The sequence below is a fragment of the Nelumbo lutea genome, chromosome 4 (genome assembly GCF_056320005.1).
Source record: "Nelumbo lutea isolate HS-2025 chromosome 4, American lotus-T2T, whole genome shotgun sequence".
NCBI classification, from domain to species: Eukaryota; Viridiplantae; Streptophyta; class Magnoliopsida; order Proteales; family Nelumbonaceae; genus Nelumbo; species Nelumbo lutea.
Genome location: NC_142687.1, coordinates 97,079,662 through 97,098,792, shown reverse-complemented (window position 1 = coordinate 97,098,792; position 19,131 = coordinate 97,079,662). Strand labels below are relative to the sequence as shown.

The window sequence follows — 19,131 nt, the reverse complement described above, 5'->3', positions numbered from 1 at the left end:
CACTTGTTTGAAAGTCCGTTGAGTAGTTCTATTGTTTTTAGCCCAAGAGATGATCACCTTGGAGTCCCCTTCAACCTCAATATGCCTCATTCATAGTTGCTTAGCTATCTTCAGTCCTTGTAGCATTTCAAGGTTTGTGACTCGCCTAGGCCCAAGAACAGCCACTTTAGAAAGGCACACACCTATTTGCTAACATTGGCCATTCCATTCTTGCTAATACAAGATATTTTTTAAAAGATAATGAACTAAAACTAAATTAAAAAAACCAATTTTGTAAGTTGGGATTATGAATTTAGGACCCTAGCATGGACTTATTTGAGATACGATCAAGGGGCTTGGTAAAAAGCAGTTCCTAGAATTAGAATAATGCAACTAAGAAAGAAAATAAAGAGCATGGAAGTTTTACATGCTTAAATTGTTGAGTCTTTGAATCTTTTATATGTATGTGTAATTTCATTTTTATATTTTCACTTTAAGTTTAATGTTTCATGTTTGTGCATTTTAATTGAGTTAATAGGCTTTTTGAAAACACTTAGTTTAGAATTCATGCAATTTTTTAATTAATACCAATTTTTATTTTTCATGTATTTGATTTTTTGCATTTTTTTTATTTTTTTTATTTTGCACCTAGGTGTATCTCACCTTGCACTTTGCACCTTGGGCACAAAAAGCACCTTACGCTTTTTAAAAACACTTGGTTTAGAATTCATGCAATATTTTAATTAATATTATTTTTTTATTTTTCATGTATTAGGTTTTTTGCATTTTTTTATTTTTTTTTAATTTTGCACCTAGCTTCAAAAGGTGTGTATCTCACCTTGCAGTTTGCACCTTGGGCACAAAAAGCACCTTACGCTTTTAAAATACTGAGTACAGCCCTAATCTAAAGGGCTGCACTCAAAAGCAATTCCCTAATGCAAAATCTTTCAAAAGAGATTCCCTAATCTAAAGGTATTCTCACAATTTAATCTTAATACAAGAGGACAACCCATACCTGATATGATAGAGAAACAAAAGAAGAATATCATGTAGGCACTTTCCAAAGGTGCATGCCTTGGTGCACCTGATGCGCCTTGCGCATCAGCCCAGGCAAGCACCTTTTGAAATTTGGACGCTTTTTTGTTTTTTTTTTTTTTGAACCTAGCGGATGGGTCGGGGCTCTGCCCCCAGACCCCGTGCCATGCCCCTCGAGAGTCGAGACAAGCCCAAACAAGTCCATGTTAGGGTCTTAAATTCTTAGTTCTCATACAAAAATAATGATTTTATAATTTTAATTGCTTTTTAAGAAGAATTTCTATTAGGATGAATGAATGAACACCATTACCAAATATGTTTTACATCACATTAGCTACTTGAAGTAATGTAATTGAGGAAAAAAATAAATTATGGGTTTTACATGTTTGAAAATGTTTTATATGTTTGACTTTATTTTTAAATTCTCATTTGAATATGCTTTACATGTTATGTTTATGTATTTTAATTTTAGATAATAGGTTTTTAAAGCATTTATTTTAAAAATTAAGTTTATATTTTTATTAATACTATGTTTAATATTTTTAATTTTTTTATATTTTCTGAATTTTTTGGCACTTCTTTATTTTTTTGACTTTTTTTTATTTTTTAGCATTTTTTATTTTTGTGCCTTGCTTCAAAAAGGCGTGCAACTCGCCTTGCACCTCGGGCACAAATTGCCCCTGTGCCTTGCGCTTTTAAAACACTGAAGCAAGTGTAGCTTTATGCAACAATGCAGCACCCCAACCATTCTCTAAGAGCCCATGGATACTAGCCACAACCTTACGGCATAGCTTTTCATTCTCCATTGGCAACCTCCACACCCACTTCCCCAAAAGAGAAGATTCTTCTTACTCACATTACCTACACCCAGGCCACTCTCCTCCTTCCTTCTACTCATTTTTTTTCCATCCAAATGGTCCTTCTTCCCCTCTCTTGATTCCCAAAGGAAATCATTCATCATTTACTCAAATCTCCTCACTACCCCTTGAGGCATCTTAAACACAAACATAGAATACACCAAGAGATTTGCTACAATAGACTTAATCAAAGTTAACCTACCCCCAAGAGATATGTATTTCCTCTTCTAAACAACCAATCTCCTCTCTATCTTTTCTACCAATGGGCATCCTGGGTGTCTAGGCAACATGGCACCCCCTATCACATAGCTTCACCTTGGTACCTCAAAAACAATGCCTTGTCCCTTGTGAACGGCATTTGGGAGAATTTCTTAAATTTATTTGACCATAGATAGCTTCCCCCTACAAACATTGATGCTTTGTTTCCAACTAGCATCTCTCCCCAAGAGGGAAAAGGGGAAAAGACTAGCCTTCCTGAAGGAAAATCAAGGGGACAAATTATACTTCGCAACTTCAACATTGGTGGACATTTCACAATTCAAAGATGATGAGGTTTTGGGAATATATCACTAGTTTTGCTAAGATATTTGAAAATCTAAAGAAACCATGGGAAATTACTAAAGGCATGGAATTTGTTGATAACATCATGAATTGTAGGACAAAGTATAATTGAACATTTAAACTCAAAAAACCATAGCAAACAACTGTAACATCAAATAAGAAAGATCCCTTTTAGTCTATTAGCCATCTTTCTTCTGTACGCATGTCATTGACTTGCATTTTCACCTTTTTCTTTTTTATTTTATATGTTTTGAATAGTCTGAGAATCTTTTATAGTTGTTTGCAATGTGTCGTTTCTTTTTCTCTTTTTTTTTTTTTTGAACTATTATGACTTAGTTTGTGAATCATATTTACAATAGTACACCAATCATCTTATCACAATAATCCCCATTGTTCTTTTTGGCAATGACTTTCGAAAAAAAATCAAAGATTTTAATAAAATATAAGAATTTTTTATTATATTCTAAAGTTTAAATCATAGATATAATTTATCAAATTTTTCAATGAAATTGAAAACATCTTCAATATATCAATAATGTGCTGAAGATATCTAAGGGGGGAAAAAGGATTCTTGAAATATTTCATAGTGATTTCAGGGAGATATCAACAATCTTGTCAATATAGCAAACCATCGACAACACAACAAAGAAAAACCAAAAGAAAGCAAGGCTTAAATGAGAAAGTTATCTAAGAAACCAAAACATCTTATGGAATCTCATCAACTGAGAAGAAAAGTCTTTAATCAAAAATCTTTACTGTTTTCTCACCCAAATTCAAGACTCTATAATACAGACTTCCTATATCATAGGAGTCCTAAAGGATCATGAGATCATAGCAATATACACATGGACTTCAAAATATACAAGAATTCAAAAGTATTTCCAAGTTCTAGAATAAAATTTAACAATTCAGAATTGCTATGTGGATAAAACAAGACAAAATAACTTCCATAAACAATTTATACCAAAACGAATCCTATATCGAACAAGAATCTAATTTAAAATAAATACTTCTACCATGGTCCTGTAACTTTTTTCTATAAATCCAACATAGCATGCTCAGATTACATCCAGATCATCTTGAGCTCCTTAAAGAGGTAAATCAATAAGCTTTGTAGAGACAAATATGCTACATCAGTAAAGCATCAAACCCTAGTAACATTACAAATGAAACATCTGGCACTATTAGGGCAGTCATTTAAACATAATGGCCAGAAAACAACAAAAAAAATATAAACTTAAATATATAGTAATAAATAATAAGAATGGTCTTAACATCTTTGACAATAATAACATTAATGGTCCAGACAAGTTATTTGAGAGGACAACTAGGTTCATGGCTGCATATCTTTTTCTTTTTTTTTTTTTTTTCTTTTGAACTGATGACTAGAATAGTGTACTAAAGATATTTAATATGGAAAAACACACAACTGCTAACTCCCTCAGAGAAAATGGATAAGACCTGAAAACCATAGTTGTCAACACGACACCTAGCCGAGTAACTAGGTGGTTTTCATGGTTGTCTCACCCAAACACCAGATGATTTTCCTATTAGGTGCTTACCTAGATAACTAGACGCACACCTAGGCAACTTGGCAGGTGCTTAGATTGCTATTCACATTGTTGACTCATGCATATTATATCATATTTATTGGTTACTTTTATCTTATTAGAATACACCCTGTTACATGTTATATTTTTTTATTATGAGAATGATAATATAAAACAAAACTACTTTTATCTTATTAGAATTTAGAATACCCTCTTCTTCTTTATTATGAGAATTATAAATAGTCCAAGTCGTCCTGTTATCCCTGTATTTTATTTTCTTATTTTTTAAGAAATATCTTTGGGAGTGAAACAGGGGCTCAGCCCCCTTATTTCTTCTTCTTAAACAGGGGCTTCACCCATGGTTTAAAGTATTGATACACACAAACAGGCGTATCGGGTGTTTCGATGCTTTATAACTTCTTTTTTTAGCTTTTTTTCAAAAATGTTTCAGGGGGGTTGGTTTTAGGCTTGCCTACCCCCAGAAAGTGCCAAAATTCTGAAACACCCCTTATTTGGGGTTTCGGAAAGCTAACAATACGCCCAATACAGGGGCTCTGCCCCCTTATTTTTCTCTCTTTTTTATCACTGCATTTCTCCATTTCTCATTTTGCTGTGGCTAGTAATAAGTTGCTTCTTATTTGCTTTATTGAAATGTTAGTTAAATATTGAAATTAATATATTTAAATGATGAATATATGATGGCAGTTTATTTTTTTAACATGAAATGTATACTTGGAAGATTTTATTGCTGATAGTTAATGTACAGGTCTGTTGATTGGTATACAAAACTAACAAACCAGTTTAGGAGGGGTAGGGATCATGGTTTTATATTTTCAAATTCCATTGCTTAGACGTCAAGGTGCCCACCTGGCGTCCTGTGGTCACCTAGGCTCACCTAGGCACCTTTACAAATATGCTGAAAACCTTACCAGAGGATAGAGTAAACAAATTAATAAGAATGAATAACAGACAAGAAACAAGCTACCCGGAAGGAGAAAGTCCAACGCATCATAACTCAAAAAAGATTACAATGACATGATATGGATAGATTTAATGGACAACACCAGTCAAAAGATAGAACCCATGGACCAGAATATTACGCTAAGGTATTTGAATCTGTTATCCCAGGAACAGATAAGGACTTGCACCCATTCGAAAGTAACAGAAAACAAACCAGTAATCCCCAAAAATAGAATATATTACATTCCAACATAAAAGATTATCCAATCTCCTTCAACAATCTATTACTCTCACCCCAAAAAGTTTAAACAGAAAAACGCCACCATAGCACCACAAACCACAACAACAGCAACAAAATGCATAAATACACAGTTAATTTAGATTAATGCAGTTTTTTCCATGGTCCAGTTACCATAGCTTACCTTCCTCATGCTCAAAAGCATGCCTGTGAGGCTGATAGGAACCCATATTCTGGAAAGAGGTGTTGTCAAAATGGGATGTACCACCAGAATTATCTTCCTGAATGTTCCTACTATAAATAGACTCAATTTGTTCAGTGCTAATATTTTCAACAGTAGTGTCTTCACCTGGAACTTGGACATCATCTGATCTGGAATTCAGATGCAGACTTGTTCTATCAACACATGCATCAGATTGGTCACCAAATGCCTCAGAGTCAACAGTTGGTTCTAAGACAGAGGATCCACTAGTAGCCACCGACTTATCACCCAACGACCATTCGTCATGAGAAACATGATGGCTTCCAGCAGCATCTGGTTTTTGGACTACCTCTGAAAACGTGGAAGCAGCACCTTGTGATGAATGCAAGTCATGGTGTGGTTCCTCTGAAAGATTGCCAGAAAACAGGGGATGCTTCACAGTATGTTGGGATACATTTGGTAAAACCGCATTATATTGTGCATAAGAAGTCTCTTTTGTCACAACCGGTGTACTAGTGGGAACTTTGTTCTGTGGCCGACCCATTTTCACAATATCAGCCATTGAAACTTGGCCTGGGACCCCCAACCAGGCAGGCTGGTATCCCGGAGAAGGTTGTGATGCCAATGAGATACCATCACCTGTGCTTGTTGTCTGTGTTTTACTTTCAGCAGCAACCAAATCGCTACAAAAGATAATAAAGAACATTTAGTACCAGTTAATTCAACATTTCAACCAACTGCAAAATCAAAGAATATACCAAGTCACATGGTAATAAATTATATGGGCAAGAATGACAAGGTAATCAGAATGATGTTCTAGCACTTTCAAAAATATACCTTGAACAAAATAATTAAGTACATAATCACATAAATAAAGACGTATTTGTGGTTTAAGTTTGATATCAATTGGGTCAGTAGTTCTTTTGATTAGGGGTAATTAAAGCTAGTTTTGTCTTTTAATCTTTTCTTCTTTTTTCCTTCAATATAATTAGGGAGTACAATTGGTAGATTCATTATATGGGCTCAGCTACATGAATCCTGCTCCACCAATCTATTCCATTCAGTGCTGTCAAACTGCAATCATTTCTCACCACTTGAAAACCCATGTCCATTTTTGTCTTCTCTTAGCTCTTCTAGCCCCTTCAATTACAGGATACAAAAACAAGCTAGCCTCAGCTAGTCAATGATATTGCAATACATTGCATAACCAATCCCCAAAACATTTCTGATCTATTTAACCCAAGCTAGCTAGATCATCAACCATAGCGTTTGCAGCCCTTGGAGTCCAAAGAAATTAGCATTTACTTCAGCTGCTAGATTATGCATCTCTTTTACAGCATTTACCTCAGACCCTCAAAATGGCATTCGCTTCTGTTGTAGACTTGTAATTGAGTCTCCCGTGCATAAAGGGCCAGACTATATAGTCAAATGCTCCCTCAGCAAACAAAATGTGCCAATGGAACCTCCTCCTGTATACAGTTAGTCAATCCATCCATGGCCAGTGCAAATAAGGGCTAAGTGTTGCGCCTTGGCAAAGTCCCATTCTAATTGGAAACATTGACATCTCTGCCATGGGTGTTATAACATTGGTTGTCGCCCCTACAGACATGTCCTTAATTGAGTCCACATACCTGTTTGACACTCCTTTCATAACACTCACCATATTATCTCTTTAGGGCCATCAAGGGGTAAGGGGAAGGCAATGTCATGCTACCTTGACTTGCACTATAGAACTTCCCATCAACCAAACCTGCTGACTATCAAAGGGCAGCCCTAGAAACAGGAACCCCATGACCTCATCCAAACTTGAAAGATCAATTAACAGAAGATCAAAACCAAAAGGCAAAGACATTACCAAAATAATTCTCTCCTTCCACCATGACACAGGATATGTACCACCCAAGGTTTAAAATATTGATCATCCAAACTACTTAGATCCTTGACACAAATAACAGCTTCTATTCTAGTTTGGTTTACTTTTTCTAATAGTCAATGAACCAATTGCAGAATGGGTAACCGAAAGAATTTATTAATATATATAGAAGGAATGAGATAGAAGTAAATACCAATATATGCCCTTTATATATCTTTACCCTTATATTACCAGGGCTGTACACAGGTCAGTTCAATTCGGTTTGACCTATTTGTGCCAACTGAACCAACATTGCCAGGTCGGTTATTGGGTCAATGAACCATTTTGCATTTCAGTCAGTTTCATCACAGTTCACTGAGCAAAATACCGAAGTGACAATGGAATCACTCCATAAATAAAATTAAATAATTGATTGAGACTTTGGTCAGACCGATTGGTCAGTTGTACTATCGGTCAGTGTGGGAGAGGAGACATAAGTTGTTAGGAATGACATTTGGACAGGACTGAGAGAGGTTGACATTTTTTAATGATAAAAGAAAAGGTTAAGGTAATGAATGATAAAAGTAAATGGTTTCTGGGTTACCGCATATCCCATATCATATTTTAACTGAAATATAGGTTCTCAGTTTGGGTCAGTTTCAACTCGGTTTACAGGGATATGACCCACAACCGAACTGGTTCATTGGTTTTTAATATGTATCAAATTGAAATCAACTGATGTGTTAGCCAAGCAAGGAATAAATAGGGAAGAATTGTTTTGGGCTCAGCTGTGATTCCTGTAATTCTTTCCTAGTTTACTTGTAAGATACAAGGAGGGGCTGCAGCTCGCACCTCTCCCTGGGAAATTGTATGAATTCACAACCCTAAATCAGCTTTTGAATTAACAAAATTTACTATTATTCATCAAAAAACTTGAAATCAACCGATTTTGTCTTAAAACCAACCACTTAGGGTCAAGTCGGTCCTGCTTGGTCACTTTGGTCGATTTGTTCCATTTTATGAACATCCCTATATTATACAATATGTTACCAATAGCAGTCGTCATCATCATCTAAGCCTTCTCCCAACTATATGGGATCAGCTACATGAATTCTGTTTCACCATTATGTTCTGTTCAGTGCCATATCCATCATCGAACTATGGGTGCTTAAATCATTCCTTACTACTTCCACCCAAAGTCCTTTTTAGTCTGCCCCCAACTCTTCTAGCCCCTTCAACTTGTAACAGATAACATGTCACCAATAAAAGTTAATACCTTGAAAATTTGCTAAAAAAATCCAAAGGCATTGAAGCACATAAAGAAACTTGATTAAATAGTTCTGACATATTGCTCAAAAATGTGATGAGCAAACCTGCTAGATGTAGGCCGTCTATTGATAGTAGTTTCCACCATACCGAATGCAGAAGATGAAGAACTTGGAAAAGCATTTGCTCCATTTTCTTTCTTGTATGCAGGTTTACCACGCAAACCTCCAGTCTCTAAAATAAGGAACAAACCAAGGACTGGTAATATGAGTATCTACTACTATTCATCCAAAAATGAATATCTACTGCAAAGACTGTTCACTAGTTTTATCTAAGCATATAATGGATATTTGTCCAAGGATTTTATGATATAAACGTACCGCTAGCGAGGCCACCACGTCCCACATTACGGTCAGTACCTCCCCTTCCTCGATTTGAAGTACTACTGACCCCTCGAGATCTAGGTTCAGCTGTCACCTTGATCTGAAAATAAAAGGAAAATGAAAAATAAGCATTTACAGAAAGCAACTTAAGAAACTTGGGTTTAGATGTACTCAAAGCCTACTCCTATCCCGATAATAAAAATAATCCAACATGCAAATTCCTTACTACTCACTAGTGATATAAAAGAGAACATGTTTGATTGTATCTTCAACTTCACAAACCATTGACTAGTAAGCATAAAGTAGCAAAAGTAATAACAATAATAATAAGATTTATAATGTAGGAAGAAGAATCTTAACAAAAAGGAGTTGCATCCTGAACACAAATAGCAAACAGAAAGGTGGAATTTGGAAGTCCGAAATATTGCCACTTATTCCCAAAACTGAGAATATAAGCATTATCCCCCTTTCAATGCATCCAGTTAGGCCTCTAATGGGCCCACTTATATCTGAAATTTGGAAGTCAGAAGTGCATCCACAGTGTCTCTGTATAGCTTTTAGGTTGTTTGCCATTATAATTAAAGAATCTCCCTACGACCTCTATCAAAAAACCTTTGATTAATAAGTGATCAAATCATCACTTATTTTAATTGTTTTTAATAAATAAAAAGGAAATTCATTAAAATATAAAAGGAAATACAGAAGGAGAAATGCAAACAGCAAGGTGATGAGAAACCATCCAAGAGAAAGAGAAAAAAACCACATTCACATTTACAACCATCACCCCAATTTTCCAACTCTAAAGTAGACCGAAAGTCCGACCCCAAAGACTTTTTACAAATTTTGGAAGGAGAAAAATCGATTCCAGCATCTTATTTCCAATTTCCAAACATAGCTTTTACTTGCTTCTTCATTTTGCTTCAAATATCCTTCTGTTTCTTTCTTTCCAGATTATTTTTGCCTTTTTATTCCCATGCAGCATAGGCCAAAGATCATAAATATCATTAGGTGACAGAGGAGACCATAGATCCATTTTAAATAGTTGTAAGAAAGCAGTACATTCACCAATCAGCTTCACACAATAATTACCTGTCAGTGAACAGCAATCATTTACTTCTTAGATGATCTTCAGTGAAAATACTACTCTTGGAGTCATTGATTACCCCAAACACCCTTAATTCCTCTCAACCTGATTTTTTTTGCCCAAGCTTTGTAAAAAGGCTTCACCAAAATCCTACCATTCTTACATTCCTTTCACCATTTTCAATCTTACCTGTTTGGCTGTCTACATGAATCTCCAGTGTTTAAAAGTTTAGCCAGCAAAGAAACACATTCCTCCAACTCCCTTTCTAACAGAGGTCTTCTAAAGATGGGACAGCACACCACTGACCCTTGCCTCACTTCATAACATTTTGAAATTGAAATATTTCCTCACCCAATCCATACAGTGGGCAGATCTAACAAAGTCTACTAACACCTGCCCGGTCATCCTCCCAAAATCTAATACTTGTACCATCCCCAACCTGAAATGAAGTAAAAGTTAAGAATACTAAATGAAACATCACGATTCCTTTCCACACACTCAAACCATATGAGGTTGTCACCTCTCTTGAATACGAACCGAAGCTTTTGCATCAATTGGTAACCTCAAATACCTGATTGGAAACTCACCCATAAGACATCCCAATGCCACAACGCAATCTTCAAGCAATGTGTTAGAAATATTTTGGGGTAATAAAAAAATGTGTGAGAAATATTTCTTTGGGGTAATAAACTTAAAATTTATTAAAACGAAAAAGAAAGCACAAGAAAAGTAATAAGGAATCACCCAAAAGAATTTTTCAACCAACAAAACCTGATCTCCACTCTCTCAAAAAGAAAAACCAAAATGCCCACTCCAATCATCACACTCTTTCTTAAATTAATTTCAGACCTGTGATCATTTGAAAACATTTAAGTATTGCTCTCAAATTCAACACTTTCCACACTAAAAATCTACATGGGTAATAACTAAATCCTTCCTACCAATCTTGAAACCTTCTATTACTGAAAATCTACATGTGTAATAGCTAAATCCTTCCTACCAATCTTGAAACCTTCAATTACACCCGCGTCCGCTCTGTTTAATAATCTGCTTAAAACTTTTACAACCAACACAAATAACATGGGGATATAAGGGGTAACCTTGCCTCAATCCCTTTGATGCCTGAAAAAACGGTTGAAACTACATTTTCAATAAAAAAAGAAAATGAAACTGAACAGGTGCAAGCAAACATCCAGTTTATTGACCAAAAAAAATTCAGTTTCTCCACTTGCCCCATAACCCATCCTTGAAAGAACCTCCTCCAACCTCCATTCCACATGATAAGTGTGTTTTCAATATCAGTTTTGCAAATTACACCCACCACACTACCTCTAATTCTTGCATCCAAACATTTACTTACAATCAATACCCCATCTAAAACTTGCCTTCATATTTAAGTAGGGCCCACAATTAAATGCAATACCATCTTTAACCTTGCCGATAAAACCTTTGCAATAATGTTATATGGACTAGAGGTTAAACTAATTGGTCTAAAACATTTCACCCTACGCGCCCCTTCCACCCTGGGAATTAGAGAAATAAAGGTAGCATTTGCACTCTATTCAATCATTTTGGCTTCCCATAACCCCTTAAACGGCTCCATAAAGTCCCCTTTGATAATGCTCCAACAAGATTTAAAAAATGACAAATTGAACCCATTCAGACCTGATGCCTTCTTCCCACTCATTGTTTTGACAACCCCCTACACCTCTTCCTCAAGTTCTCTCTCCAACCATAACTTCAACTCATCATCAATCCTATTAAACTCCACAAAACTGGGCTCCATCAAATCATTTCTTCTTATAAACTCCCAAAATCCCTCATTTTTTTCTGATAAGTAAAATCAAGTTTTATTTAATCAATGACTGAAAGCATTAGAGGCAGTACAAGCATCACTTGGAGAGGCACAAGATGCTACCTCTCCCAAGAAAATTACGTATTACACTGATGCTACCTCTCCCATGAAAATTACATATTACACTTGAGCCCAATACAAACCATTTTTATTCACCCCTTGCTTAGCTAAAGCATCAGTCATTCCATTAGCCGATCTTCTCACCCACTATATCCTCACATTCATATTCCTAGTAAGTCATCTAAATCTCTTGATCTCATCTCTAAAGAACCAAATTACAGAATCAAGCTCCATCAACCATCCCACCACCCAAAACCTGTCATTTCTTCTTATAACTTATGCACAAAACTATTCCCTTTTACTATATAAAGCAGATACTTGCCTTGGATTTAGTGCAGGTCATATCATAGAGGTTAACTTATATTTTTACCCTTTTATCTTTACTTTTCTCGTTCTTGCTCACGTGCATAGTGTGTGCCGTTACACTAGTACTTTTAAAATTTTTTTAATGATAAAATTACCCTTAATATGCATGTTCAAAGGGAATAGACTACAATATCCACCCCAATCAACAAAACTAAAAAGATAGTCTAATCTGACTTTAGGATAGAGACCATCCAGAATTTCAGGAAAAAAATTAAGCTCTTATCCCAATAAGGTCTAATTAGACTCCAGACATATCAGACTTCCAAATTTCACCTAATAGTTATCACCTGACAATGTAACAATCACAATTGAAAAAAAGGAAGATAGTCATGTATAAAATTATATGAATGACCCAAACACAGACGCACCTCTTTTTTCTTTTCTCGTTTGCTCCTCACCTCATGAAAAGGATCTAAACAGTGGAAAAAAGAAAAGCAAATTAGAACAAGTTTCAGAAGCATTGACAGTGTTGAAATTTCATGCATCTCTCTCCACAACTGTGAACCCAGAAAATCTCATGTATTAGTGTGAAATTCCAGTTCAAAGTGGCAAAAATATATAGAGAAAAGGTAGATGAAATTGAAATTAGAGTTGAAGTCTTCTAGAACATAAAATTCGTTGTTCGCTAATAAATTGCTAGTATTTAGTTATCACGGTAGCTAAAACTAGATGAAACTATAAAGTGCTCTAAAGTAGGGCAACTAAAGCATAGAGAGTTTCTAGAAATTGAGGTACAAGGCAAGGCATATACAATAAGTGAGGAACCACTTTTGAAGGGCAACAAAACAAAAACTTAAGATACAAGAATATTCAAATTTAGATTCTGAAAAAACATAAATACTTCAAAAAACATGTTAGTAACATGAAGTCTGAGTCCTTGTACATTCAAGTCCTAATAAGCTAAATTGTTTTAACTACAAACATCATAGATATGATGATGCATTGTGAAAGAAGAAATCAATGTTTATTTGCATTGTTGAACCAAAGGTAATTTCATAATTTTTGGATGATTTAGATTTTGGTCTTCTTTTAGTTTTTTTTTTTTAATTTATCTTCTAGTTTGTCAGTGGCTTAGGAATGGGATGAAATGTTTTAGAGGGTCAAATTAGCAATAATAGCATGAAAAGTTCTATTAGAGTTTCTAGAATTTTGAAAGTTAAAGATGCAATTACGCAACTTTTCTTTCACCCTATTTTTCAAGGGCTAAAATTTTATCTGTTTTACATGATTTTGGTGTCATTAGATAGGTCATTAAGTTATCCATCCAACAAAACCAACATCTTGTACCTCAGATATGCTTTGAAAAAGCTACGGTTGTTTTTTCTTTTTCTTTTTTTGAAAATAAATAAAAAGAAAATTCTATTGAAAAGAAAGGAGATACAAAGAAAGTGACAAGATATTACCCAAAACAAAAGGCAAAAATAATAACCCAAGAAAATCAAACCCCTCCAAAACCCTATGCAATACAAAAAATATTTCCTCTTCCTTAACCCCAACAAATCAAAAGGTTTTTGCCTGCTCACCTAAAAGAACTCAATGTTTGCTCCCAACGTAAACCAAACACAACCCTGCATCAGCCCTTGCTCATCGAGGTTCCACAAAAGATCTTTCCTCATTCATCAGAAGACTTCCTCTCTGATTCCCAAAACGCTTTTTTTGCAAAACCCTTCCATCCTAAAAACAAAATCCCCAACAACTTGCTTACTTGAACTTCAGTTTCCACCATCTTTTCTAAATCGACCTCTCTATCTTTCTAACTCGATCTACAACCACCTCCTCACCTTCCTCTTTCCTTCCTTAGACTTTTTCTTCTAGATCAACCTCCTCCCCTAAAAGAACTCAATGTTTGCTCCCAACGTAAACCAAACACAACCCTGCATCAGCCCTTGCTCATCGAGGTTCCACAAAAGATCTTTCCTCATTCATCAGAAGACTTCCTCTCTGATTCCCAAAACGCTTTTTTTGCAAAACCCTTCCATCCTAAAAACAAAATCCCCAACAACTTGCTTACTTGAACTTCAGTTTCCACCATCTTTTCTAAATCTACCTCTCTATCTTTCTAACTCGATCTACAACCACCTCCTCACCTTCCTCTTTCCTTCCTTAGACTTTTTCTTCTAGATCAACCTCCTCCCCCACCAAGGTCCCCTCTCCTACCTCACCAACTTCTTTATCAATTTCAGGAATATAGCTCAACTTTGAACAATCTTGGATCTGACTTGTGGTTGCCTTTCCAATCTCCACTCTATCCCCACAAATCTTGTCTTTCAATTTTTTTTCTTCTATACTCAGACCTGCTCCAATGAGGCCTTCTTTCAACCTGGAAAAAACCATAGTAATATGAACCAACTGTATTGTTAGACTCCTTCAATTTTTTTGAAACAATTGGATCTTTAATTTTGGAAATATCTACTCTCACCCAGCACTCATTTTCTACCTCCGATCTCAACCTACCCAAATCTTTCCCCAGTTTTCCAATTATTACTTATGAAAACGTTAACTCCCCAGGCCCCACCTCCTCCAAGTTTTCACTCTCCTTCCTCCTTTCTTCAGCTACTGCAACTGAGATGTCCCCCTACCTTCTGATCATGTGATATATCTTTCTTATGAAACTCATTCCTCTCTTGGATTTAATTCAATCAATACAAAATCTTCTCCCAGTCTTAGAGATTTATCCCCAACCTCTTTTCTACCTCGCAAACTTCTAGGAACCTCAAAAAGCTTATCCAACCTCAGCTCTAAAGAGCCAGGTTACTTTCTTGAACAAACTTCATCACCACCCACTCCCAATTACCAATCTCTTTAGTCTTTTCTGCTTTTCCTCAGAAATACTGCTACTGTAGTGCTTCTTGACTAACATCCCTTCCCATCCACTCGAATACTTGATCCCTAACCAATTCTTCAAAAAACAAATTTCTCAAACCTTGCCATCTGTGTTTCCCCCCTTGCAACTGATTCAGGGAAGAAGATGACACACTCAAGGCTATGTTAATTGAAGCATCCAGACCATCCCCCCACCCCCCCCACATGATTCTTTAAAGAGTCACCTGACTTTATTTCAACAGGCTTAAACTTATTCAGCCCATCTTTCCAAACAGAAGGCCCACCCAATCCAACCAAGGGCAACCTAACAACCTTCAAAATACCCAAATTTCCTTTCATGTGACCATTTAAGAGGTCACGAGATTCTTCATCAGAAGTCAGCCAATTCTCTCAGAAATTCGCTTCAAGCCTTCAAATCCTCTGAGACATCCCTTCTCTCTTGGTTTTTCATCCTCCTGCCTCTCGACCCTAACAAGGCCTCGATTGAAGACACACCAACACTATTGGTCACCACCTTGTCAAGGGGCCAATTCTCTCATAAATTCGCTTCAAGCCTTCAACATCCTCTGAGACATCCCTTCTCTCTTGGTTTTTCATCCTCCTGCCTCTCGACCCTAACAAGGCCTCGATTGAAGACACACCAACACTATTGGTCACCACCTTGTCAAGGGGCCAATTCTCTCATAAATTCGCTTCAAGCCTTCAACATCCTCTGAGACATCCCTTCTCTCTTGGTTTTTCGACCCTAACAAGGCCTCGATTGAAGACACACCAACACTATTGGTCACCACCTTGTCAAGGGGCCAATTCTCTCATAAATTCGCTTCAAGCCTTCAACATCCTCTGAAAAATCCCTTCTCTCTTGGTTTTTCATCCTCCTGCCTCTCGACCCTAACAAGGCCTCAATTGAAGACACACCAATGCTATTGCTCACCACCTCGTCAAGGGGCCTGCCTCACGCCGCCCCAACTCCTCTTTCAAATAACATTTTCTTCTCCCTGCCTCTGCCCTTTTGCTTGTCCCAGGTTCTCATTGTTTAATTTTGGGCCAAGTGGCCAACAGCATTTGAACTGATCACTTGTAACCTGCCACGAAGCATCTCATCCTCCAACCTTTCATCTTCCTCCCTGCGCAGTGCGCACTTCCCTCCACAGACCAGCTTCAATAGACGTTGCTAGCCAAGCACGACAAGAGATGTCATCTACTAGAATCTCCACTTTTCTTGGAATGTCAGCTGGCTTTACCACATTCAACAATAGAGTGGCAGAGTGAAGATCCACCCTAAAAACACCAACTAAACAACCATTATAAACTGAGGCAATTGACTGAAAGTAATCTTGCTTCCAGAGGTGAATGATAGACCTATAACTCTAACCACTATGCCATCTTCTAAATCTAAATGTTTTGAGTCAGATAAAGGACACCACCTGAAAATCATAAAAGCCCCCATCTTAAAATGAAGATTCATCACTCAACTTCCACATTGTCTTCCACTAAATCCAGCAAAGACTTCCATTTCTCAGATGGAGGGATTATCACAGTACCCTTCAAATTCAAGCCCTTTTAACATAACGTCTGGCTACCTTCCTCCAATCACTTACATCCTCCCCCGCTTCAACCACCAGCTTGCTAATGCAATCCTCCTTCCCAGCATTAAAAGCCAGTTTGTAGGTACTATTCATGTTCGCTGCAATCAAGAAATTTGGTGCAAGACCATCTCCTCTAGACATAATTTCAATCCCTTTTACACCTTCTTTTGGCTTTTTTGTTTCTTCAGCCAAGTGTGTTAAGAAACCCTACAAGACATGAGAAACTGCCCCCCCCCCCCGACCTTGGCCCAGCAGTCCAGCTGTTTCCTTTCAACATGAAAGAACTGAAAGAGAGCTATGAATCTTCCTTTTAGATTTTTCCTTGTTTCAGCAACATACATTTTTCCTTTTTCCATCATCACGCTTTTTTAACCATTTTCCCACTGGAAAACCTTACCTTTTCCAGAAAGTCCCCATGCCATTTCAGTATTTCAGCACCTACTAACAACAACATCATCATTGTTAGCTCCCTGATCTTCAAGGTCATCTTCCCATTGCATCTTAACTCTTCAAACAATAGGTTCTTTGCTTCAATCTTCAAAAATCTCCTCATGGAAGAGAGGAGATTTTAAACCATGGAATTCTAAATTTCACTGGAATAGGAAGTAATGATAGGGTGTTGGTCTTTGATAGGATTTCACTCTTTCTATTTACTAATTGTCTCTTAGAATTGGATTTTGTTTGTTTATTTTTAGTAGGATTACTAATGGGTAATTATAGTTGATGTATAAGTTATAATCTATATTTAAGTGCCCTTATGGGTTATATGTGGGTTTTAATTCTAAAGAAATTAGACAACTTCTGACCAATTTTGTAAAAAAAAATATAAAGGCCCATATGTCGATTCCATAAATAATCATTGTAATTGAAATTTAGAAAGACTTGATTTGATGAATGAAAGTTTTTTCCAGTAAATTCTGGTTGTGGCAAGTTCTCTCTCTCACTTCTGTTTTCTTCTAAGTGATCTCTTTGCTGTCTATTCCAACAACAAGAATTCTTCTCTTCACCTTAGAAAACCCACCACAAGATCTGAAAGTTGTAAGAAACCTACCATCATACAACCTTCAAAATGGTTAAATTACATGTTCAACAACAACCGCAAGGTTGATTGTGAGACTATGTACACCTTTAAAACATTGTAAGGCATTTTAATGGTAGAGAACTGGGAGAAAAATAAGCAAGAGACAGTGAATTGGGGATGATAGAGCTTCAAAGTGAGAGTGAGAGTGGTGGATGTTTCTCTGTTGGTCTTTCTTCACTTTTTGGCCCTTCAGGAGTTCTTGTTTCTCCACCAGGGTTCCATGGGCTGTGGAATGAGCCCATTCCTTCCTTCAAAGTGCAATCTTGAAGAACTTTGCAGTGGACCACTTAACAAATCATGGAAAGCTAATGATGATTTGTGTAGACCATGTAAAATGTTAGAAAAGAATGTAAATCAATCTTCTTAACCAATACAAATGTTCATGGAGATTGTAGGGCTCACCCCTTCAGATGCTTGATGGGCCACCAACTTCCTGAGTGGAGTCAATAATGATTATAGTTGCAAGTCGGATAATATGTGTTATTCAGAATATTGATGGGGCATTTTGCATGGATGGAGCCTTTTGGAAGGTTGTTACTACACGATAAATTTAGCTCTTTAGAATAGATGGAGGCTCGGGAAAGAAGGGTTTTTGTCTTGGAAATTCCTATCTTAATAAACCATAAGCAGGCATTTGGTTTGCTATAGGTAAGTAACTTATCTACTATATCATCTGACCATCAGTAGAAAAGTGAAAAGGCATGTTTAGTTTCCCATATATAAAATGTCTTTATAAGTAAAGAAACTTACTTTTGCATTATGACTGATGTGATAGGTTACTTTTTGATAAGCAACCATAAACCTACTAACGAACCAAACAACATATAAGAATGTAATATCATGATATTCCCCTCCTAGTCATATGATTCTATCACAGTAGTTACTAAGACGATCATTGCATTCATGCTGATGTCAGCTTCTCTATTATAACTTAAATATGAAGACCCATTTTCAACAATGTCCTCAAATGAATTAATTGATAGATAAAATAAGTTAATGAAGTTTACTCAATAATTCCTTATTTTTCTTATAGCCAATGAATGTTAATTAAAATTTGTTAGGTAAAAGACTAAAAGTCAAACATTAAAAGTAAGCCAAGTGTGTAAAGATCTTCAATGAATTACAAACAGCATGGTACACCATCAAACAAGGCAAATTCCATGCCTGAACAAGCTTAGTGCAAGGGGTACCTAGAGCTGATGCACAAGGCAAATTCCATGCCTGAACAAGCTTAGGTGCCACTTTTGAAAAGAAAAGAAAAGAATTAAACTAGAAAACATTGTATACTGTGTTTCGAAAGCAAGAAGTGCAAGCAAAGTGCAAGGGGTACCTAGAGCTGATACAGTAATACACAAGGCACAAGGCAAAGCTATGCCTGAACAAGCTGAGG

The 19,131-nt window shown here is 36.4% G+C and overlaps 1 protein-coding gene across 2 annotated transcripts in view; it reads right to left on the bottom strand.

Annotated features, from left to right (window-relative positions):
* Positions 1-19,131, bottom strand: part of LOC148862057 (uncharacterized) — a 32,164-nt gene that overhangs the window by 11,261 nt on the left and 1,772 nt on the right. Inside the window, exons 2-5 of one of the 2 annotated variants that reach the window (XM_088941842.1) lie at positions 12,617-12,660; positions 8,881-8,983; positions 8,608-8,734; positions 5,365-6,065 (exon numbers count right to left, since the gene is read on the bottom strand). In XM_088941842.1, coding sequence (XP_088797968.1) covers positions 5,365-6,065; positions 8,608-8,734; positions 8,881-8,983; positions 12,617-12,660 — 975 coding nt within the window. The remainder of the gene's footprint in view (positions 1-5,364; positions 6,066-8,607; positions 8,735-8,880; positions 8,984-12,616; positions 12,661-19,131) is intronic. The other variant, XM_088941843.1, reaches the window with a different exon arrangement.